Here is a 25,616-nt window from a genome sequence, read left to right on the forward strand (position 1 = left end):
ATGAAAATATTTCACTGGGATACCCTGAAGACTACTTAAAAGTTTCACAAACAAATAAAGCTAATTGTCTGTATCAAAACAGGCTGCTGGGGCATGCTGGTGTAAATGCTGGTATGTATAACACAGGCAGTGTCGTCGAATTTGACAATACCGGTGTAAACTCACATGTTGACTACATGACAATATTGCTGCAACATGTAAGGTAAAATTTTGACTGAAAACGGGCCATCAAAACCATTTTAGTTTTCATATGCAATCCTAATACAGGTTTCCTTATGAAGTTTCCTAAATATTCCTCAAGATGGGAGCAGATACAACTTCACTGCCCAGAGGAAGGGGTTTTTTTTTGTTTGTTTGTTTTTTATATCAAGGAACAGGTGGATTCTACTTCCACCCAGGCAATCAAGTTAACTCAAATCTCCAACATGAATCACATCTTGATCAACTCTAACTGCTTTCTTCTCAGGTTCAGTACAATTTTTTATTGCCATTTCCTTGGAAACAGCAGCTACAGACGTTCTGCAGTGCAGCCTACGTCTAATTCAGCTATTAGACGTAAGATTACTTCTGAATGCTGGCTAACTGAAAGGCAACCCGATGCTAATACAAGCCAGAAATAACTACCGCTGCGAATAGCGGGAGGAACGAAAATGAGGTATGCCACTTTTCCCTCCCATCCAAACTCCCCATGAAAAAGCATCTCGCAGGAGTAACAGAGCCATGAGGGTACCACTTACTTTCCATTCCTGATTCTAAACCATTTGAAAATTTCTAGAGAAGTTTTCCATGGAATTTAACACCGATTTCACCCCAATATGATAAAGGTTTTTTCCACTGAAACCATTCCTTTTAGAAGCACTCCAAGGTACTTTTTTAGAGCCTCAAGTTATATTACTGAACTACTTGCACCCCCTGTAGCTGTGCAATTTCTAAATCTCTACTTGGGCAGAAGCCTTGTACATACAAAACCATCCCAGGCTTCCTCCCCTCCTCTTAGTCAACTAGCTGCCAAGATTTTACATCTACTGCTCAGAATCATTACATTTTAGTTTTTTTCTGGCGTGGATTTCCTAGAGCTGACCTTAAACACTCTACACACCCAGTAAATCTCTTTTATAAGCAGCCACTGTAAAAATGAGCTTTTATTTCTAAAACTGTTAAGAAAGCATGAAGTTATCACCACCTATTAATCAGTTACAAAATAAACTGAAACAGGAACCTGGTAAGATCAAACAAAAATAAAAGCTGACCTACTGTTCTGAAATAGCCTGGCATCGTATTTTAATCTTCCTTTGATTTGTACTCTGTCAAGCAGGAACCAACACATTTTAAAAGAGCTTTGTTTAATTTACATCCAACCGATCTTTTCAAAACATGCCATAGTGAATAGAATTGTACCAGAATTAATAAATCTTTGAGCAGGAAAAAGACATTCCAGTATTCTGGAAATTCAAATGCAATAGTCAGAGCTATTTTGATAATGAAGCACCCAGAGATTTAAACGCAGGTCAGCAATAAAGAACAATCTCTTCCCTGTGAGGCAGCTGGCGTAGACAACTGAGACCTAACAAAAATGTCAGAGGGGAGAAGAGGAATACAATTTCTTTATCTATACTAAAGAGAGGAAATTTAAGGTTAATACAGCTTCTAGTCACCTGTTTCTGAAATACTGTCTGATGGATTCAGGTAGGCATTCATAGAAGTGGAAAGGCAATGGCATTACAGATCTACACAAGGATAATGCTTTCTTTAGGAAGGATAGCAAATAAAAGGCTAAGTTTTATAAGTAAATTGATCTATTAGAGCATCTGCCTTCAAACATCTTTATCTGCATTCAGTTCTTTTATACGTATATGTAATGTCTTTTTTAATACGTGTTTGTATGTATCTACATTACACATTTAGATATACAAATACATCTAAACGACAAGAATATATGTTGATATACGTATGAAATAATATCAAACAAGACCCAAAGAGAAGACACCACTTCAGAGGTAGTATGGTACTGTACCATAACAGTAAGTTAGGCTAGCATCATGAGCTAGCAGTTCCCTAGACACTTGGAATTTCCCAGACCCTTTCACTGCAGCCCATATAAAATCCTTGCATCTCCAACAGGTTTCAGGTCTTCTCTTTCTTGACTGTGCAACCCTTTGGGGAGAAAAGCTATTCAATTAATTATTTTTTGATATCTTCTGCAAGCATGCAGTTCTCTGTAATGTGTGTGTGGTTCTGGACTGCAGATGAGCAACGTGCTCACTTTGCCCGACAGAGCAGAGCCTCAATTAAGTACTGCACATCCAACACGCCTGCGTGCAGATCTTGCTCACATGTAGGTTTTGCTTTTCCAGAACTCGGGAGCAATGGGCAAAGCATGCCTCTTCCCAAGACCTGCCCGGATCCAGGGGAACCCTCGGGCTCTGGCTGCCGCCGGGTGACTCAAATGTTCCCGCACACCCAGCTTGGGAAGCACGGTTCAAGGATATTCGAGCGCCTTGGTGAGGAGCCAGCCAGACTGCAGCGTGGGCAGTAACGCTCGCAGCTGCTGCATGCACACTTACTCTGTCCCAACTACCAAAATGCTTGTGTACCATGCTCCCCAAAGCATTCTGGAGCACACGCATTGCCTGTCCCAAATCACTTTGCTGGGTCGAATGCGGCTAATCCAACTATCAGTCAGCTGCCCAACTGTGAAGGAAAAAAAATCCAGTATATTGGTACACCAGTTATTCAACTGCGGCACGACATGGAGGTCAGGCTGATTTCACATCATGCTACTACAATTTTATTTATTTTTTTTAATCTTACACAGTTCCACAGTTGCAAAGGTGCAAATGTCTTCTATTAACAAACTCACTGAAATATGTGGGTCACGGTAGTTCTGTGCCTGGAAAACATGAACTAAAGTTTAATGCCTAACTTTCTGGGCTACTTCTTGGTAGATAAGATTTACAAACATAGTTGCATTTTTATACAAACAAATGGAGGATTTTAAAGTTTATTAGTTCTTACAGTTCACCCCTATCTCTTAATCAGCTTCAAACCAGATGTTAATTTCACAGACTCACAGAGAGGTTAAGGTTGGAAGGCATGCTGTATTTATATTGCATACACTTACATGTACGTATTTTTATATGGTGTACCTTTTCCTGTTTAGTTGCAGCATATTACTTTTGTGTTCATTGGCAGTTCTGTGATTTAAGTAACACTATATGATGTCTTTACTATGTCCGGGAAGTTTCAAAATTATTACATATAATTTGTAAAGCAGAATAAACAAAATTGTTCATTACAGATATGCTCAGACAAAGGAGACACTGGGGTAAGAGAAAACGAAAGAAATGCAGTGAAAGTTTTATTTACAGCAAGTGATCAGCCTGTACAGTCAGGTAACCCCCAAAGGAGCAGGGGGAAAAAACAGATTGTAAAAAACAGATTTCAGTCAGGGAAAAGTTAACTTTCTGTAGTTCTGGATACAAGTGAGCTTTAAAATTACTTTTTACAGCCTTAACTACAGCCTTTAATTAATATATAATTAACAGGGACTTCAAACAAGAAGTAACACAGACATGCTACAACACCTGGATGCAAGTGATAGGGATTACCATCGTGAAGCCAAAAGAATTCTGAGTCATCTCCCTGCTTACACAGAGCCAGGAGGCCTCTGAGAAACTCTGGAAGAATGTCTAGGGAATCAAATCAGATGTCTAACAAGGCAGTAAAGACCCTCAACTCCTACCCAAGAAGCAATGTATTGAGGGCATTAAGCGAGGGGAAAAAATTAAAGACACCTGCAGGTAATCAAGCAACTCCTGGGGAAGTCAAGTACAATCAAGAAGAAAACAGCTTAAAAAATAAGGAAGCTATAAACACCTGAACGCACGAGCAGAGTTTTTTCTTTAACCGTTTTTCTTCATTTCTCTACCCAAGCAATGTTCAACCACAAAGAGACAGAAGAGCGCAGGACAAGCAGTTAGGCACTCCAACAGAGAACACGACAAGGAGAGCTGCTTAAAACAGGCTGACAGCACCTGAAGTGACTCACTGATGGAGCAGGGCTGGAAACATCATCAGAAAGACAGTGATTATAAGCAGTGTACAGCCTTCGTGGATCAGCACTGCACAGTAGTAAACTGAAGATGCGGGTTTCAAAACAAAATGGGAGCTTGGAAACACTTGAACAAAGCTCCCGAATGCAGCATGTCAGCCATTTATTTAAAAAAAAAAAAAAAAAAAAGAGAGAGAGAGGATCAATACTGCTGCCAAAAACCTGAAGACCTCCAGCACGTAGCACAGGTAGGTATCTCACACACATTACCCGTCACTGAAATGAGAACATTTTTTAAAAGAGAGAATTCAAATGGGCATAAACCTTTACAGCTCAGAGAAATTAAGAAAGTAGTGTCAGGACCTCTAGTCACAGAAGAGCTGAATTGTGCTATGAAATCCACAGTAGACATGACAACAGTGAAAACAGAAGCATAATTTGCTGGGGTGGTTTATAGCAAGTGTAACTATAAAATCCTGCATGGAACTAGGTGCATCTCCACTTCACCATACACTAGCCTCTGTCCAGAGGCACAAAAAGACAAAATACAGGTTCTCAAAGTTCTTTTCGATGGGATTCATCTCACACTTCCCAAGCATTGTAACTTTTTCAACCTATCTGTGGGTGAGTTACGTGTTGACTTGTCTACGCAGTGGCTTGCACACTATGTACTAGAAACATAACTCGTCACAAACCCAACTTCTCCAGTGCAGCCACAACCATCTGTGCTGTTTATCGGCGGTGGCGGTTTTTAACCCCTAAAGTTAAAAGCAGCTGAAAATAATGCAAGGGCTGAATGGCAGCCCACAGTAGTGTTTTCACAGCATGAAACCAAGGTCTGTGTTGCACACCCCCAATGTGCGGATGAAGGGCACAGAGCTTTTTTTGGGAACGCAGAGGCTAGTAAGGTTCTAGTAGCACTACACAGGCAACCAAACCCCGTGCTGCAACATTCATACTGGCTACAAGGGCTGGTTCCTGGTGCATTAATCCTCAAACAGTCCCTGGGTACGACACAGGACAGCACTAGGTTGCACAAACCAGAACCATGCCAGAAAGTCTTGCTAATCATTAAGCCACAGGCACTATCAGCGGTGCAGGAGCTGAGCTGACGCCCAGGCCTTGTGCTTTCTAGCAGTATAAACGCAGCCAGACTGGTTCCACCAAACAACTCTGGATCCTGGAGTCCTTCTCCCTCCCAGGCTGTCACGTTATTTACACTGGACGACGGTCACAGTGAGAAGGGGGCCTCTACCCCATCCTCAGCCCACTGGGGAACTGGACTAGGCAGCACGTGAATGCGCAAGCCCAGGCGAGCAACTACCACTGCTGTCCTCTGTAACTTACTGTGAATAACCTGCAGGTATGATCCACCTCACAAAAATGTTTGACAAGTACTGCTACGCCTATTTCTGTAGAGCTGCATACATTTTTGCTCATCTTTCTGCAATACTAAGTAACTTTTTCCCCCTCCCCTGTGCACAAGGGCATTCAGCAGGACCCCTTTGGTCCACACAGGGTCTTGCAGAAGTGTCCTCCCCCCTGTGCCCACACCCCGAGCACTTCTGTATCTTACAGAAGCTTTTACCATCAGTCACGGTGGTCATTTATTTGCACAATAAGATATGGCAGAAGTCCTTCCCTGCTCAACGAACTTGTATTTACCAGAGGGCTCTTCTTCCCACAGAGACTTCAGCTGCAGTGTGTGCTCCACGGGGTCACCTTTTTTATTCAAGGAATCTTAAGACTGGGAGGAGATACCCACTTAGACATCATCGTCTCTGACAGCTGAGCAGAATTTCCACATTGACTCCTTTGGGAATAAAAGAAGCTTTCCAAACCAGCATTCAATTATCTGAGTTAAAAGTGATGCCAGTCCAAAAAAGCACGCATGTGGGAAAATGAATTCCTTGACATGAGGCCCCTGCTGACTGCTCAAAAGCATTAGCTGAGAAATTGAGAATCTGCTTCCTATTCATTCTGGCCGTATAAAGGCTAATGTGCAAGCTTATGCAATTTTGGAGCGTAACTTCATGAAGTCAACAGTGAAAGAAACAAACAGCAACCACAGAACAAAAACCTGCTCAAAACAGGCTGAGTATATGGCAACAACATCTGGAGATAAGAAAATAGGAAAGGAAAAGCAAACAAAGCAAAAAAATCTTAATGGAGAGATCACAGCACAACTTAACAAGCTACAAGAAAGAAATCATAATGTACAATCTCTGCTTCCCATTGGGTCCGCACAAGGATTTAGGAAGTGCCTGAAACCCCTGCCATTGCCAGGCACCGCTGAGAACCTGAAGCAGCAGCAAGTAGCCACCGCTCAGGCTTGGTTCAGCTTCAGTGTTCACGCGGGTCCTGCAACGAATCACTGTGGGTGTGCACACAGGAACTACTACTCCACTAGAAAAGACTTCATGGGTACGTTTGGCTTATTTACCGGGAGTGAAATGCGTTCCTGAAACGAGATTTGAAGTTGGAATGATTCCTCTACTAAATTAAATGCTCCTGACGTGGCTGTTTAAAGCATTCCTCACCAGCAGCAGTGTCCGGTAGCACACGTGCGATAGAGTTGAACCAGACTTGCTGAGCGTGTGCAGATCCTTTGGGAATGCAAGACTTACCAAACGCGCGTGGCTCAGCACCGCACACACACAGGCTGCTCACAGGAGGGTACAGGAGGAAGATTTTGGCAAATAAACCTGTGCTGCCGCAGCCATGAGGATTATGCAGCCCATTCAGCTAGGAATTCCACTGTCTTAAAACTGCCTTTTTACAAAAGCGACAATAACAACACGCACACAATTTAATTAAAATCTAGCAACCTCGTTTTTGCAAAACAATTAACTCAGTGTATATAAAGACTCCAATTATACCAGACAAGACCACCATGCAACATTATCACTCCTAAACTCAGAGCAGTGACCTTGTGGCTTAATGAAGAAGCTACTACGTTCATTTTTTGTCCCATTCCCCAGTCTCCAACACTACAGACAAAACGCATTACAAAACAATTATTCAGAGTGCAAAGTCAACCAGCCCAGAAAGCACCAGAATGTCAATAATTTAGGCAACTTTTATTCAAATCCTTACAGCTACATGTTTGACGCTGCCTCTCACGGTGTCATAACATGACACATTTTTGCACAAGACCTCTAACACACCACACAAAGCACCGTACTCTGTGAGTACTGCCCAGGGTTTGCATTTGTTGCATTTTCAAGAAGCAGCCACCATGCCGTATTTACTGCACTTGGTGTACTCAAACTGCTCTGGATATGTGCCTGTATTACCATAGGCTGTTTGCGTGATGGATTGATCATACATGATCGTGGAAAGATGGAATTCCTGGGTTCGTATTTTCCTTAGAGAGACCAAAGGAATAATTTGGGTGTCCCAAGTCATGCCAAAAATCTCAGGTAAACATGGGAAGTACCTGGTTCGTGTCAGGAACTGTGCAAAGCAACAAATCCCCTGTACCTAATGTCACTTTAAAACCACTGCACATGGAAAACCTACTTGAGATGTAAGTGCATTAAATAAATAAGTGATGCTTCAATGTTTGAACGCTGGATTTCAGTACTTTTTAATCCATCCTATGGGAACACTTTGGACATACAATGAAATTTCCTCATGAGTCTTTCTATTGCATTCACCGTTATTGTCTAAGTGCTTTGTGAATACAAATGACTGGTTTTGTACCATCCCTGTGAGACAGATCATGTCGTTAATCTGCAAAGAGAAAACCCAACATTATCTGGTAATTTAACTGTCAAATACCAGAGTCCTACAATCTGATTTTGCACAACTACATACAACTTCATACACTCAAATACAGCTTCTCCTAATTTACATATTTTTGTATTTTAAATATTAATATTTAAATATTTAATCTTTTTTTTTTAAAGAAGTATGCCAGTATTATGATCATGTTATTATGTAAAATAATACTTGGCCTAACATCTGAACAAATATAGCATAAAACATAAAAGCATGTCTTAATAAACTGGGACATTTCCTGTAGCATAACTCAATGAACAGAAAGTAACACCATGAAAATATACTTATAAAAGGTGAATTATTACTCTTAAATGCAGGCACACAGTTCTCCTTTGCAAGAACTATGTGAAACCTAGATAGAAAACACTGAAAAGCTGTGGTCAGGCATGAATAGATATGAACATCGTTACTACATCAGATAATAGCTATTGCAAAGGGATGCTGTATGTCATTACACTCTTTTGCGAAATAAAAAGCCAGTAAACGCAAAATAGACAGGTATAAACTGCAATGCAAGTTAAGAAGCTTATTTGGCAGCATGTTCTTGGCATAAGATTCAAGCAGAAAACTCTTGGGATGCTTGTGCCAAGCAGGTTTTCAGCTGTTTCCTAATGGAGATCCACGTAATACTTCAGTTCCCTGCATTCCTCGTGGCTTTTCACACAGCTTAGAAGCCACCAGAGACTTTCATTCCCTAACTTGATTTTATTTATTGCTTTCAGCATAGCTTGTAAGGTGCCTCTATTAAACATTTACAGCTTTGTAACACTGGCGTGCACAGCTGCTTCTGAGAATTTCAACGTGCTGGGCCACATCTGAGGCAAAAGACAGTATTTAAGCAAATATAACTGCCACAGAGTGCTTCTGTGGGAACCCCCTTGGGCTGCATTTCTTTTAGGAATCGCCCGCAATGCGTCAGAGAAATGTTAAGCCTACTTAGAACAAAAGGTTAAAAAAAGATCATACATGTTTTTCCTTCAATTTACATGCTCATGTATGACTTACGACTGAATGTGCAAGTCGTAACTGCATGGTCGCACTAATAAATCAAGTTTAGGGGATTTCACCAGCACTCTGACCTATTCGCTGCTGAAGTTAACTACGATGAACCCAATCAGCTGTGGCATAATTTCGCAGTTATATCATTAGGTGAATGCTGACTAAGTACAAATTGCATTCTTACGTAGAATCCATTTCTTGTAGAGAACAAAAATTTCATCCCATCCTCATCTCCCATCAGAAAGATTCTTTTCAAGGTGCCAGGTAGTTTCTACACGAAACAGAATGATAACCCAAACACCTATCACAAGCTAATCACTTGTAAAGAACAAAAACCTGAATTACTGAGAGGAGTGACAGCAGCCCGAGATGTAGCAATACTACTGTGTATGCAGGTCTGCATTATGAGTTGAAAACTAAAGCAACTTTGCAACTTCCCCCTGTGTTGTCTTGGATTAGCAGCTCCACAGGAACACAGCACTAGGATCAAGCTTTAGCCTGTCACACAGTGCACAGAAATTCAATTTATTTTAGGAATCTGATGCAAGATACAGTATGTCAATAACCACAAGGTTCAGTCTTATAAATTTAATGAAATCTTTTGCCTAGCAAATCTCTTTAGTGTTGTTGACTGTGCTCCAGTGTGGATGTTTAACTGTCTCAAGTATGTCCTACGGATGTTGAATCTTCCATAAAATCATTTGTTAAGAGTGAACATCCTGAAATTTCTTGAGTTTCTTGTTGCTACACAATGTATGAGCAATACGGGAACTCCAAGAAATGCCCATTACAATAGCACACACAAAAACAAATTAATGGTTGGAACAAGATGACCGTAATCTCTTAAGTAGAGCCCAAGGGCCTTGAGAAAGTTCCTGGGCTCCACAGCAGTACGCAATATGTGATCAGGTACAGCAAAACAGCAGGTGTGGCTTAACAAAAAGCATGAGTCACATCTCCCACTGGAGTCCCAGACTTCAGAACTTCTGAGAAGCAGAATTCCCCTACCAGCTGCGTGCCAGGAATACAAATCCAAAAGCAGTCGTCTAGCAGAAGACTGTGGAGACTTCTGTCAGTCACTCCTCACACAAAGGTACTGGTGACTGTGCCAGTTATCAGCTGCAGCTCCTTAAGCAGGTATTAAGAAATTAACCGGACAACTTGTGCTGCTGTGTGACAGTAATGAAGAGCAGCATTCCCATTTTACGGCAGGATGTTCTAAAACATTCTGATTTTTGTAGATCATTACCTTTCACTTGAAGGGTTCGGAGTATTTATTTCACAAAGGTTGAACCTCATTAGCTAACTGACTTGGAGTATCCTCTTTTCATGCTTGAATGCACGAAAATTGGTATCTCACACTATCGCTAATGTGATACCCACTTCCAACTCCTTTAGAACCAAAACATTCTGACACGCTTGGTCCAAGTCTGCCAGGGAGAGAAAAGGATTCAGCCCATCTAATTTTAGATGTCTACATCTGATCTAGTCAGACTCCTTTTGTCATCACTCACCGGAGAGAAAAACACACATCTAGAACACAATAAACCCTATCCCGATGCCAAAGTCCAAAATAACTCTGCAGATCTCAAATACCTTATTGTTTCTCGGTGCTCTTGCCAATACATATTTACTCAACTATTCCCACATCTTATACTTAAATGTCACACTGTTCGGAGCAGATGACATTTTTGTGTGTGTTCGCACAATGCCTAGCACAACAATCAGCACTCACAGACACTACAACATCTGAAATAAAACGTGAGCAGAAAGGAAGCTAAGATAACACAAAACACAGGATTTCAAACTACTACAGTGTATTGAAAATGACACTCTGTATGATTGTGGCATCGTTTCCAGAAAAATTAAAAAAAAAAAAAAAACAAGAAACAGCCACAGCCGATTGGAAGGTTTTAAGGAACGGAGAATCTACACATTTACCCACGCAGTTTCTCACACTAATAGATCACCCACAATGTGAAAAAAGCAAGCTTTACTTTTATGGTGAGCTTGATTTGCCTTAGGAATGTTTTTTTACCCCATTTTTCTCCCTAGAGAAAACTCTACTATATATCAATATATCATCCCTCTGTAGTTTACTACAGCCACTGTAATGCCAACTCTCACTCTCCTTTCTTAATAAATTTTTATATATATATATATATATAGGCTTTGGGTTAACCTTCTCATTATTTTCCCAATTTGGTCTCTGGTTTTCCATGAACACCACAAAGTAATACAGACACAATGTGGTGTCACACTTGGGTATCAGTTCTAACATGACACAAAAGCAATATTAGCACTTCCTGAACAGGATTACACCAAGAAGGGCACTTATTTGTGCATCTAGTTTCCTAAAATTTTCCCCGAGCCACTGAATTCCAAGAGGCAGTTGTCCATGGTATCAGCACAACCTGAATTCTTTGATACAAAAAGATAAGGCCTTACATATAGATATGTGTGTATATATATACTTTTATATATACACCCACAAGGTTTATATATATATATATATGTTCTGACTATTAACACAGTAGTTGCATCTTTCCACCTTCGGGAACTCATCAAGTGTTCTAAGAGGCTTTTAAAAATATCTTCATTGGACTGATCATTTTTTTCAGCCAACTCTTGTAGGGTTTTTTGATGTAAGTTATCTTTATTTTGAGTAGGTATCAACCCCTTCCTCAACTGAGACGTTACCCTAAATATAACAACACTTCTGTCCAACTGCAAGAAAGACATTGCTATCAAATATTTTTGCACTATTTTTAATTTTACCCTCTCTGCTAAGCAAGAGATGGACCTGTATAATTGCCAGACTCCGACAATTCCTAGCTGTAGTTACTGCTTGTCCTTAGCATTACCACTCCTAGCCTGCATCCCCATACACTTCAGTCAGTATTTGGCAACATTTTGACCTACAAGCTGAGAGCTGCACAATGAAATATAGCAGAAAAATTAAGCAAGACAGTCAGCACACTTGTTCTGTGTTTGGGAGTAGATTTAGTTTTGATTCAACTGGTGAGGTGAAGCTTTCCACACTATCTTTTGCTGAAGTTAAATGACAGTTCTGATTGCACTGTATTTTTCATGTTTAGATAAAGTTGCCAGACCTACCACATCCACATTTCCAATTAAAAAAAAAAAAAAAAGTAAGTTGATTTCAACTAAAATAAGTCCTGCTTCAGGAAAAAACACTCTCCTATCTATTCTTAAATAAATCTCACATCTCTGTGCTTTGGATCAAGGACTTCAAATTCAGACAGAGTTAAGCCCTCAAAGCTGTTTCAAAAACTGCATTTTGCCCACAATGCTAAAATAAAACTAAACTAAAGCTGAAAGATCAGGTTAAGGACTAGAAACAAGATAATATCATTCAGCAATATTTTTGTCTATCAGACACAGAGTCATTACTATCTGTGATTCCCATATAAATGTCACAGTAATTATTTACAAGTTTCATAAAATGGTCATAGAATGGACAAGTCAGTGAAAAAGTCTGTAACTGAAGAAATGCAGTTACTTTGCTTAATAGGTAGAATGATAATAAATATTGGTTAAACCAACTAGAGTTGACTTAGTTCTTAGATCTGTTTAAGAACAGAATGAGGCTCCACTGTTACACAGTGTACCATCAAAATGAAACTAATTCATCAAAGCTGAAATAACACTGTCAAATTCTCTTCAAGTTTGGGCCACTCATAAAAATATTCTATTAAAAGCGAGTTGACAGTCAGTAATACACTGATTAAGTCTTAGCAGATTCAACTTGCTAAGGTTCCATCTGTTCTGTGCATGAGGCAGCCTGGGTCTTTGCCAGATCCAAGGACTGGGACACTGTATTGTCAGTGACAAGACACCCCTGCTGTGCTCTGTCAGCAAAGAAGTAGTGCCTGTTTGAATTTGGAGGTGACAAACTTGGAACTGTGCAGGGTAAAATTAATGCAGGCAGTCTGCTAAAGAGAAACTGAGACTGCTGGTCAAAATGAATAGAATATATGGATGAAAAAACAGGGACATGGGAATACAGTCAAAATACTATATAATAATAACACTAGGGAAACGAAGTGACAACTTCTGGAATGCTTCTTGAAAAAGTGAAAGCAGAGCACAACAAAAAAAAAAGCCTGACAAACAACTTCCAAAATGTATAAAAACATTTCAGAATGAGGAATCCTGAAAAGGACCTCTGAGGCCCACCAGGCCCAAACCCTGCCCAAGCAGGGCCACCCAGAGCAGGCTGCCCAGGGCCACGTTCAGGCAGCTTTTGAAGGTCTCCAAGGAGGAGACCCCACAGCCTCTCGGGGCAGCCTGTGCCACTGCTCCGTCACCCACACAGAAAAGACGTGCTGCCTGGTGTTCAGGGAGAGGGAACCTCCTGTGTTCCAGTTTGTGCCCATTGCCTCTTGGCCTGGCACTAGGCACCACTGAGAAGAGCCTGGCTGTGCCCCCTCTGCACCCTGCCTTCAGGGTGCGTACAGACATTGATGAGACATCTCCAGGCCTTCTCTTTTCCATGCTGAAGAGTCCCAGCTCTCTCAGCCTTTCCTCATAAGCGAGCTGCTCCAGTCCCTTCATCATCTTGGTGGCCCTGTGTAGGATTCTCTCCATTGCGTCCAAGTCTCTCTTGTACTGGGGAGCCCAGAACTGGGCACAGCACTCCAGGTGTGGCCTCACCAGTGCCAAACAGACAAGAAGGATCAGCTCCCTCAACCTGCTGGCAACACTTTGCCTAATGCAGCCCAGGCCACCACGAGCCTCCTTTGTGGCAAGGACACATTGCTGGCTCATGTTCAACTTGGTGTCTACCAGGACTCCTAGGTCCTTTTCTGTAAAGCTCCTTTGCAGGTGGGTGGCCCCCAGCTTATACTGGTGCCTGGAGCTGTTCCTCCCCAGGTGCAGGACTCTGCACTTCTCCACGTTGCACTTCATGAGATTCTTGTCAGGCCACCTCTCCAGCCTGTCAAAGTCCCTCTGGATGGCAGCACAGGCCGCTCGCTGGTGAGTCAGCCACTCCCCCCGGTTTTGTGTCATCTGCAAATTTACTGAGGGTGCACTCTGCCCTCAGTTGTTATCCACGTTGTTAATGAAGGTGTTAAACAGGACTGGACCCAGTACTGACCCCTGGGGATCTCCAGGTAGAGACTGCACCACAGCCACCTCTGGGTCTGGTTGTTCGGCCATTTTTTGATCCACCTCACTGTCTGCTCATCCAGACCCTGCTTCAGCAGCTTCTTTTAGGAAGATCTTAGGGGGAACAGTGCCAAAGACCTTAATGAAGTCTAGGAATATCCCCTGCTTCGCCATCATCCATCAGGCTGAGCATTTCATTGTAGAACCCCATCAGGTTGGTCATGCATTACTTCCCCTTGGTAAATCCATGTTGACTTCCTCATGATTTTCTTTTCACTTAATCTCTCACTTAAAACTGCCCTTGTAGCTGTCGTTAACACAGTCACCATCTTTAAGAAGTTTCTAGAGTGGACCAGAGAGCTACAGACCAGTAAGTTTGGTATTTATTCTGAATAAAGTGGTGCTAATGAGTCTAACAGAATTAGGAAGTAAATAAGTAAGTATGATATAGTCTGGAAGAGTCACCAGGGCACCTGTAAAATACAAAACTGTACGAGATTTCTGAAGTGTAACTATGTCAAAAGATGTCCAGAAGAGAAATTTGGTTGACAGTCGACTGAATTTCAGCATTCCCCCCTTCTCGCCCCCCTCTTTTTTTTAAGAAATTAAACTACACTGGAATAAGAGATGATATCTTTCCATGAATAAATTAGCGGTGAAAAGCCATGAAACGGTGGTAGGACCTGACAGCCAGCTATTGAAGTGAATGGAGTACCTGAAAGAGTTCCATGGGAACTCATTCTGGGACCTGTGCTTTTCAATACATTTGGGGAGGTGATGTCCACAGATGCTATTCAGAACAGAATCAACTGTTGAAATATGTAGGACTTCTCTATTAGGAGTGGCTGGGAGGCAAAACAGTAGGTGAAATACTGTGTACATAAGCACCAAGTGAGGCAAAAAGATAATAATGCATCTCAACTTACATGTGCATGAATATGAGCTGGCTACGATGACTCAGGGATAAACCCAAAATGTTGAACTTGTAACAGACACACAAACAAAGAAAGTAAACTCAGTGCTCAGCAACACTGAGAAGGAAGACTAGCAGGAACTATCAGGAAAGAAGCAGAAAAAAAAATAGAGCACACGGTTGTAGAGTGGTTTATCTGAATCTTAATCTTGAACATGTTCTTCATTTCTGTTTCCTGATCCCAAATAAAGCAGAGTCAAAGCAGAAAAAGTACAGAATGTTATTGAACGTCTTCTGTACAAGGAAGAGCTAAATAAAACAGAATTCCTTAGCTTGGAGAAGAGGCAGCTGAGAGGGGCTGTGCAAGGTATTATAGGCTGTGCTTCCTCTGCAGCATTCAGTCACAGGAAAAAGAAGCAGTTGTGTTCCCCATGTCTTTCACTGAGACACCTTGGAGAAATCACATGGAAATAGATGGCAACTGACCCCAACCTCCTGTGCCTCTGAAGGGACAGAGTATCACCTACTGCAAGGAGACTGGAGAATAAAAAGGGGGGGAAGAGATTTTGTAGAGGCAAGGTGTTTTCTGCGTGTGTTTGCTTCAATACCAGAATCAGAATCATAGGCTGTGACAGAGTGGACAAGTCAGGACTGTGCAAAGAAACATCGTGAAAGGTGCACAATGGATGAGACAAGTGATTCTGGGGAACAGAATGGAGGACAACAAAAAGAAGCAGAATACTGCATGGAAGAAGATAATTTTACCTCTGCTCCTACCTACCAAATCCATACTGAATGCATGGAAAGCACCAATAATCACATATGCAGGCAGCCAATACTTGACTGTTTCATATTCTAAGGGTCTTGATCTGAAAAGCTTACCTCCAATTAATTGAATATTCTAAACCCACAGGTATTTTTCACTTATCTTCACATTTCTCTATCTCATATCAAATGAGTGTTTGGTGGACACTTATACCTTTATCTTAACAATCCTGTTGTTAGAGCTGAGTCTCAGCAATGCTGAGTTTGGGGAAAGGAACCTTATGCTCTATTTCTAGATATGTTACAGCTTCTGAATTTCATGTCTGTTTCCATAAATCATATAATCTACTGTTAAGTAGGAGTACGAAAAAGAAGGCAACACCAGTTTAAGAACTGAGTAAAATACCAAAAGGAGAAAGTATTAAGACCTCACCTGTAATAAGTATGAGCCAGTGGTATCTGCACTGGAACTCTCATTTTGTATCGTGTTCTGCTGAGTAATAGCATCCTCCTTCTTCCTCTCCTTCTGCCCTGCTTCATCATCTTCATATTCATCAAGGCTCTAAAAACAAAAATATGCAGTTATAAAATTGTCTTTTTATGTTGCTTCATGTATTTCCCACATTTCATAAAATTCATGCATCAGTGACTTAATATTTTCAAAGATTAATTTTACATTTCAGAAAGTTTAATTGATTTTAAATGGATATTAATATCTCCAGTACAAGAATAAAGTTTGACAACTAACTGCTTTTACTTAATCACAAAAAAGAAATAATCAAACTAAGATCCAGTTTGACAAAGCCCTAGGCAACATTGTCTGAGTTCAGTGCTAATCCTGCTTTTTGAGCAGGAGCTTGGACTGTGCCTGAGGTCCCTTCCATTTGAATGATTCTATGATTTTACAATCCCATTTGTCATGAGCAATAATTTTACCTCTACATGACTGATTTGAAAGAGGTACAGAACACCACTAATGTTTCATACTAGATTTACTGAAATACTTGGTTCAAAAGATTACATTTCTAAAGTACTGACTGCTGATAGGAGAGACACAAAAAGTACAAAAAAAAATTCAGAAACACTTCTGATTTCTGAAACGCAGGGCAGAAACATTAGAGCTCAACCACCTTCGGATTAAGTCAGCTATGTCTAGACTGGTCTATATTAGCTTAACTTACACAACCTTACAGAAAGAAAAACTACAATCTAGTTATTTGGAAGACTATCTTGAAGCAGACATGAAGCCCCAAAAAAATAACATCACAAGCTAGCACTCTGCACTAAAACAACGCAGAGAATGAACCATTCTAGGGCATTCAAAAAAAGCTTCTAGATGAATGGCTAATAGCTTGAGAAGCAGAGAGCTGGGCTACAAGGGTATGGAGGCACATGTCAAATGACTTGAAAGCCAGTTTCTAATGCACACAAAAAAATCACCATTCTGAGGCTTAGATATGGACAATCTTTGACATCAGTTTTTCCAGAGGACACAAAAGTAGGCAAAAGCATACAATGAGAATGGTGGAATGCAGTATTTTTTGAAAAGAAAAACCACAGTTATTTGCTAATTGAAAATCACATCAGCGTATAAAAAAAACTAACTTTGGCTGCTGCAAAGCAAACTCCACAGTGACAAGTGCTGGAAAACTGACAAACTAGAAGGGCATATGCTTCCAAAACTGAACATAAGTTAACCCAAATAAAGGCCATTTAAATTCTTTGCAGTCCCACCCACGCCAGAATTCTAACGCAATTTCACCAGTATACTTTTAATCAACATTTTAATGTAGACCTGCCTACTTTTATCACAAAGGAAAGACACACTTGAAAAACTATCACATCTAAATCATTATACACTCAAAAAATGTTTTCAAGAAGTGATCTTTTCAAATTAAGTAATTATAAATCAAAAATATTTCACTTGGTTCTCTCAGGCCCATTACTAACGGAGAGTTTAAAAAACACTGTCACAGCACATTCTAGGAGTTGATCTTTAAATCAACATCCTCTACCTTTTATAAACTGTAACAGTTACAAATTTTGGTAATATAAACTTAAGTCTGTGTCCTATTTTATCTCACTATCCTAATAGTCCATTCTGAAGTGACAAAATTAGAAATAAATCTATGCCTTCACTGCAACAAGAAACGAAGTCATCTTCAGCTCATGTGAAGCCAGCGTTGCTCAGAAAGACCTCTGAGGCTAAGGGAGAACCTCACATAAATTCAGATTAATGTCATGCAGATGAAGAATGACATGCTGTTAGAAAACCAGAAAAAACTTTTGTTCTGCTAGCCTCCAAGTTGTTCAGGTAGAGAATTAAGATCCCAGATAAACACAAAGGAAAGAGACCGTCTGACTAGAATTTGGAAGAGCAGCCTCTAATAAACTGAGGAGAAAACCAACAGGACCAAGAAGAGAACAGTTATCATTGCAGACCTCAAAAAAGCTTTGAGGGTCAACATTCTTTAAAAGGAAGTGTGAAGCTCAGCTTGCAGTGCTGTAGGAACAATAAAATTGCTTTTGCAACAACCAAGCAGACAAGTGCTCCTTTCCTCACAAGTTCTCTCCTCCAGATACATGCTTCTAAGTTTTTCTAGAGACCATACGCATTTCACAGAACTATTTGTCCCTGAATACAATTACATCTGTGAGGAAGAATGTTTTCCTCTCTTCATGTAAGATCACCTGCTACTAGCCACCCTCTTGGTAGTTTTGGGCAGGGACAAAATGTCATCATCTGTCAGGAAACTTCCAGCCACAGAATTTCGCAGTTGGGGACTGCCAGGGGTGCGCACTCCCACCCGCCTTCATTCTCAGGAAGGGCGAGCATCAGAGCAGACTGAAAATTGATGCCACTGCTAGGTATTATGAACCCCAAAAAGCTCACGCTCCCACAGTTAAAGGCTCCCTTCCCAAGCACAGAACAGTTAGCCGAGCAGTTGCTGTAAACTTCACTTGGAGAACACAGCCTCTGAAGCGACAGCCTGCTCCGGGGAAGTGAACGGTGATGGGAGCAGGCCAAGGGCCAGCCGGGGCAAGCACACTTATGAGCGGTGGGGCCCGCAGCAGCAGTGGGTTGCCATTGGGGTTACAAAGAAGGCAGGCGAGGCCCGGCTGGGCTGGGACATCCCTCAGGAGCTGCAGGCGCTTCGACTCCGGGCTTGGACTGGCAGGGCCTCCTCTCAGGCTGCCAGGCGCTGCCAGAGGCTTCCCTGGTTTCCCAAACCCAAAGGTCACGTTCCTCTTTCAAGCCCCAAGCCACAGCCAATTTAAACAGTACCCTCATAAGAAATGCTTGCTAAGCACCAGTTTACAGCCCAACAATTATGGAAGTTTAACATTTGAACATTTTTTATTAGAGTTACTAAGATTTTTGAATCAATAACCATTAGCCTTAGTGAGGAAATCTATTGCTTAAGCCTCACCAAATGGTTTGGGTTGGAAGGGATCTTAAAGCTCATGACAAAATTAGCTTTCTGTATCCAAAATAATACTTTACACTCAATACCAGCAATTTTAGTTACCTCAGAAATCCTAGTGCTATTTATGTTGTAGGATAGCTTGTAGATCAATTAAAACCAATGAAAGTCAACCTGACAGTTTTTAATTATTACTGAAAAATTAAGAACGCTCTTGAACCTTTTTTGTTCAAACTGCCCTACGGCTGAAACTGCCTGAACCCAAAGGCCGTTTCAGCTGGGCGGATTAGTGCTTTGCTTGCTTTGCCGGCTTCCCTGTAATGCAGCACTTCGCTTCAGAAACCAGCTCCACGCCCCCGAAAGGGCCGCGAGCACAGCAATCGCTTTCTGTCAGTGGCAGCGCAGGATGGGACTGGGAACCACTGAGGTGTAATCCCAACCCATTATATCATTCCCCCGTCCGTTCCCCTCCCCCTGCTTTTTTATTTTGCTGCTAGGCACATACCATTTCAGATGCTTATTTTCCATTAAAATCATCTGAGTTTTGTAAAGCAGACATTCAGTGTGACATTCCCACATCTGATCTTAATATAAGCAATCCACAGAAATTCTTTAGGTTTTGTAGCATTTCAGTACATGTTTGAAGCTTTAGCAATAAACATTTTTCTGTAAACCTCTAGTATGGAAAATACAAGCAGAATGAGATGCTTTTGAAAGAATCAGAAGGATGAAGGAAGCGGCCCCAAAGATAGCCCTACATTCCAGCACACCGCCGGCCTGCAGCTCAAGCAGGCACTGCGCAGAACCTCCCGCGTGATTCACTGGGGTCGCTTCCGATAAACACTTGGGCATCCTACAAACAAAAACCGGGGAGGGGCCGTCTTCTCCAAAAGACCGAGCAGCATTTCTAAATGCAAAAGGAGAGGTTTCGAAACGCACGCAAGTGACTGTGGCCGCAACTGTGCTGATGCAAAATGTCCCCGTCCCCATCCCCCTTCCTGCACCAACTTGCTTTTTCGCCTTGCAGTTCTGCTGGCAGAGCACATATCTGGGAGCTTCCCAGTTCGTTTCATGAAAAATCAGTCAGGTTGATTTCAGCAGTTTTAATTAGCCCAGGTATTTTGTCTCAACCAGATGCGAGCAGGTTCAAGCTCTTTCTTTCACACAGCTCCAGGGAAGGCTGTGCTACATCAGCTTTTCAAAAATGATGAGCACTTGAGACAGTAACATATTTAAGGAGTCCTGCAAGACGTGTGACCAGATGTCTACGTATAGTCAGTAAAATTCTGTTTTCAACTTCACGTTTGGGCAATAAATTGAATCTTCACAACACAGGCACTATCAGTTATCCTGACATTTCTTCAGCTTCTGAAACACACCAACAATTTAGGAGAGGAAATAAATCTAGGTTTCTTCTCATTGCCCCAAAACAACTTTAAACAATTTTAAAAAGGACAGTGAGGTCATTTTCTGTGAGTAGTAAAAGTTTAAAGTATGGTATCAAAAGTTCTTACCAAGATACTGGAAAAGCACAAAGGTCTATGTTAAATTTAACTACTTCCTAAAAACTTCCACGACAGAAATATGAGATGAGATAAAGAATTCCTTTTCACTCTGCATTAAAATGTGACTAGAAAATCAACTATAATGAAGTGTGTTTTGGGAATCAACCCAGCTAACCCTTCAGAAAAGCCTGGAAAAGTTATCTGCAAGTACAAGACTATTTTACACATCATTTCTTGATAATCACTTTTCTTCATGCCGCATGGGGAATCAAAGGCTTTCTGTCTTTATCACACAGAGCCCTGCTATCTGCTAAATTCCAGCTTCCTACCTCTGCACACATCCAACCTTTCTGTCATCACCCCCTCAGAATGCACACCACAAAACAAGCAAAAATCCCAAACCTCAACGATTTGAGACTACATTACCTTTCCCCTTCAGAAACACTGGTTTTAACCACACATTTTAACACACTTCTTCTAAAGTGTCCAGACAGTACCCAAAATATTTAAGTAAAATGGGTTTACAGTAATATAATCTTACAGCGGAACAGCAGTAAAATTGGAAAAATTATGTCTTTTTCACTACATAAGCCCTTTATCAGGTCTAACGTGTAAAGAAAAGCACTTAGGCAAGCTGGAAAACATCTCTATGGGGGTGAAAAGAGCTAATGTTATTCATAGGAATTATGTAAAACATACAAACAGTGTTATGAATACAGATCACCCAGCAAATTTTAAAAAAAAAAATAATAAAAAAAAGCACTTAACCTTAATTCTCACATTAAAAGAATCCAAAAAAGGATACTGAACTCGGGTACCTTATCTGAATGATCTTTGTGCACTTCTGACAGTCTCTGTATCCAAATGAAGCACTCCAATATCAACAATTAGTGTGATCACAAGCATGGATTTTTAACCCAGAAAGGGAATAAAGACAGGAATCTTTGGTATCTAAGATCAAAAGAGACCCGAATGCAGCAATGGGTCAGCGAACAGCAGGTGGGCCAGAGCACAGCTGACCGCAGCCCTAGGATGTGCTCACCCTGACCACGCTGCCTACAAAGCGCAGCCAAGAGACAGCCATCACTTGGGGGACAATGAGATGCACGTCTTGCTCTACAGAGCTCATCATATTCGTGATTGTATGTCCCAGCTACATTTTGTTTCAAGTCTATCCTTTTCTCACCCAAAATGAGACCTTTGAAGTACACCCTTTATATGCTTAATTGTACTTCCAAGCAAATGCAATTTGTGTTCTTTGTTTCAACAGGATACATTTGAAAATCCACTTAAAAATGAAGGGGACGTGAGCCATGACCTTATTTGTCTGTATTAGAGCAAAATAACAAAGTATTTTGAATTCTTTTAAAGCTAAGTAAAACATCAACTACATCAACACCAGAATGTCAATTATCCCTCTATTATAATAACAAAAAGCAGCTATGTTTGCCGTTTGTTACTCAGCAAAATACACTGTTTGGCCACCACTGTCTTCAAACATACCACAAAAATGAGTTCAAAAGTCAAATGTTTAACTTAAACTAATCGCCAAAGAATCCTTTATCACAAGGCTTGTCATGAATGATTGGTGGAAATGCTCAATTTAACTACTTAGTACGTGATATTAATATTAAAGTCACTCAGTGAAATACCAGCATACCAGAGGATAGAAGAGAAACTGGGGGGATGGGGAGGGTGTCAACCTAGCATTATTTAAATCCTTCTAGAAAAGAGAAAAACAGAATAGAAAATATGGATTGGCAAGCTTTCAGAATTAAACACCAAGCTCAAATAGCAGAACTAATGGAAAACCACTATGCAAAGAAGTCAAACTGCGGACACCCGTTCCATTGAGAAATTATTATATGAATATAATAATCACTCAACTAAATGATAAAGCATTCATGCCCTGCTCTTAAAAAGAAAACAGAACTAATCCCAACAGAAAATAAAGAAGCTAGGAGAAAAGCAGCCAAATCCTCCTCTTGTTGATGGATATGATCCGTTCTGTCTCACTTCAGAACTAAGGGTCCAAACTTCAAATATAGCACAGCTCTATACACTAGAAGAGTAAAAACAAACATCCCCCCCTTCTAAAATTTTTCACACTCCTTTTCTTACCTGCTCTAATCAGATTTTGCTGATTAGAAAAAAAAAAAAAAAAAACATTTTTCCCTGTTTTGCTGCTGGTTATGCCTAGTATAGAGCTATCACTAACAAATAGCATTGAACATACAAATCTCAAAGTTAGAGCAATGTTCCCAAGAAACACCAGAAACCAGAAGAAAAATCCATTAATTTTGTTCCAGAGTTGAGCTGACCACCAAACCCACCACCTTAGCCTCCTGAACAACATCTTAAAGTGATGCATTCAACCTAGTACAGAGATTGCAAACCAGTGGCTGAGCCAAAAAATCTTTGGCAAAACAAGGTTTGCCTGTTACAGACAGAAGGAAGAGAGAAACATTGAAGATATTTGTACCATACATGGAAGGACTACTTCACAATTTGTGTCATGCCCTGTATGTTAGCAAACAATAGTTACAGGTTGCAAAAATTGAAGCGAGATCTTTGTCTGGGTATACAGAAAATAAGTGTCTATAGGCTCAGTGCCTGCCTATACTATTTTTTCCTATAGAACGTCCTCCTCTATTAGATACAATTCTTAGAGATATTTGGTACTGGAGGCAACATAAACTGTCTGAAATAGGAGCAGTTTACCCACTGGAACAATGGCTAAACAAAAGCCACTCAGGGAACACACGGATAATGGAGTTTGAATGCCTGTAACCACCACTGTTTTGCCTTCAAATGCCATGCCAAAACTAAACAAACAGAAACAATGCTCCAAAAGAGAATAAGATGCATCTTCATGTCGATGAAGACCAAACAGATCAAGCACCCTTTGTTTAAAGCCAGAAGAACAGGGAGAGAAACAAATCCTGGAGATTAGCATGCTATTTTCAAAACAGAAGTTTTTCTTTTCGTGTGACAAGGTAATATGGAAGGCAGCTAATTCCTGTTTTCTTCCCTTAATTAAAGACGGTATTTCTAAAAAGAAATAAAGATGAGATCGGTATTTGAAGAATGTTCTAAAAGGAGATCAAACAGGCTAATGTGTACCGTATTTCTAACTATCCTGTCCTCTTAACCATGCAGTTTGTAGCAATTTATATTGTCTGAGTATAAAGTTGCATTTAAAATGGCTTTTTAAAAATGTAGTACAGTGCTTTCATAGGTTTCTGCTCTCTTGCTTAACAGGCTAATTGTCATTTTGCTTTTTCTACCCAAGTGAATCTCATTCAGTGTTTACAGACAGTGGCTGTGGGATTGGTCAAACTAAACAAAGGGAAAGAGGCTGCTGACAACCAAGTGAGCACGACAAGTCAGAACAATAGACTTAGAACCAGAACCAATTCCAAGGGAAAAAGAAAACTTTGGCACAATGCTTTTTTTGAGACTTGTACTGCATTTCTAATTTGGCAGTGGGATCTTTTGAATCCCTAGAAAAACTGATAAAAATATCAACTAGTTTTTCATCTCTCCAACATTGTTTCCTTTTGAGTCCTAAAACAACCAAATGTTTTACCAGAGACAGATGAGGATGCTACGCTCTGCTGTGAAGCAGAAAAGGAAAGAAAGTACTGAAAAATCACATTGGACAGGACTGACACATAGCTGGATAATAACTGTTAAATTTGATGTTCAATGCAATAAATAAGCACTTTTGAAGCCTCCAGCACTGGCGTCAGGAATAGACAGAAAATATTGACAGAAGCCATGCGGGCAGACAAAGCGCATCCCCAGTTGCTGATATTTGCCAGGCTGGCAATACCCAGGTAAGACAGAAACAGTTTAAAGTTGCTGCTGCAATTGATATTGGAACTATTTCTCAAGAAAGGACCTTATATCCACAATTTAATCCTAGCAACAATACTGTGAAACTGATTCCCAACTCAGATTTCTGAGATGACCCTTTAGCTCTGCAGTTTGGAGTGAAGATCTCTTCCTTGGGGGCTCTGCCAACAGTTTTGGTTTTGTATAAATGCTCCTATGACTGTCCGAGGCTCCTGGTGGAAATCCAGGCCAGGTTCTCATGCTGCAAGTCCTAGCAGTATGAAGGTCTTCGATCATCAGTATCTGTGCCCCCACTTCTTTACAAAAACCAAGCTCAGAAATCACAGTTCCTTTGTACCCATATTTTGATTAAGTCACCAGTAGGGGGAAGGGGGAGGTAGTTTACAAATAGCAACGCATAATATTAATAGCATAATAACAGGTCAGTATCTTAAAGATATGAAACTTGCACAAGGTGTTTTGAAAATCCAGTTTGCTTCAAGTGCAAGATGCAGCTTAGCTGCCACCGTAATTCAGCAGACAGACGCCGTTTGTCAGCCTCCCACCTGAACAGGCAGCACGCACACAGCCCAGCAGGTGCTTGGCTCTTCCCATTCAAAGGCTATGCGGGCAACTGAGGGAGCCAGTGGTGTATTGACTTAGGGAGGGCTGGGGTGAGGAGGAGAAGGCGTGGGAGGACAGAGAGCTGTGGGAAAGGATCATAGAAAGAACATGTAGCCAATGCCTGGTGAGAGGGAACTATGCAAGCAAGCGGAGATTGCAGCAGCAAAAATAAGCAAGCAAGCGAAGGACACTTCTGTGTCACTTGTTCGGAGAAGCAAATCTACATGTTTTACTTTTTCTTGATTTTTCCACAACTGCCAGAGTGATCTGCTTTATTTTTCCCTGCAGCACTCACTCCAAATCTTTACCTTTTGACTACCATGGTCAAGACAGCGCTTCCCGCAGAAGATAAGGAAAACTAGGACTTCGGGATGAGAGCACGCAGCCAGACAAGACTTTGCCACTCAAGACCATTTCCTGTGCACACTTTAAGCCCACAAAACAGTACAAGCAGGTTCAAGGGCTTCACTACAGCAGCAACATTTGCATATGGTGACCTCAGAAGAGAGAAGAACATGCAGAGACACAAAGCAGATCAATCTAGGTGTGAGGAAATGTGGTGTGGGGTAGCAGTGGGAGGA

General features: G+C 41.0%; 1 protein-coding gene across 1 annotated transcript in view; it reads right to left on the minus strand.

Annotated features, from left to right (window-relative positions):
• PAWR (pro-apoptotic WT1 regulator) overlaps nt 1-25,616 on the minus strand; it is an 81,607-nt gene that overhangs the window by 25,258 nt on the left and 30,733 nt on the right. The window contains exon 3 of the mRNA XM_040554014.1: nt 16,078-16,206. Within this exon, the coding sequence (XP_040409948.1) occupies nt 16,078-16,206 (129 nt within the window). The remainder of the gene's footprint in view (nt 1-16,077; nt 16,207-25,616) is intronic.

This window comes from Cygnus olor, chromosome 1 (genome assembly GCF_009769625.2).
Source record: "Cygnus olor isolate bCygOlo1 chromosome 1, bCygOlo1.pri.v2, whole genome shotgun sequence".
In the NCBI taxonomy this organism is placed as follows: Eukaryota; Metazoa; Chordata; class Aves; order Anseriformes; family Anatidae; genus Cygnus; species Cygnus olor.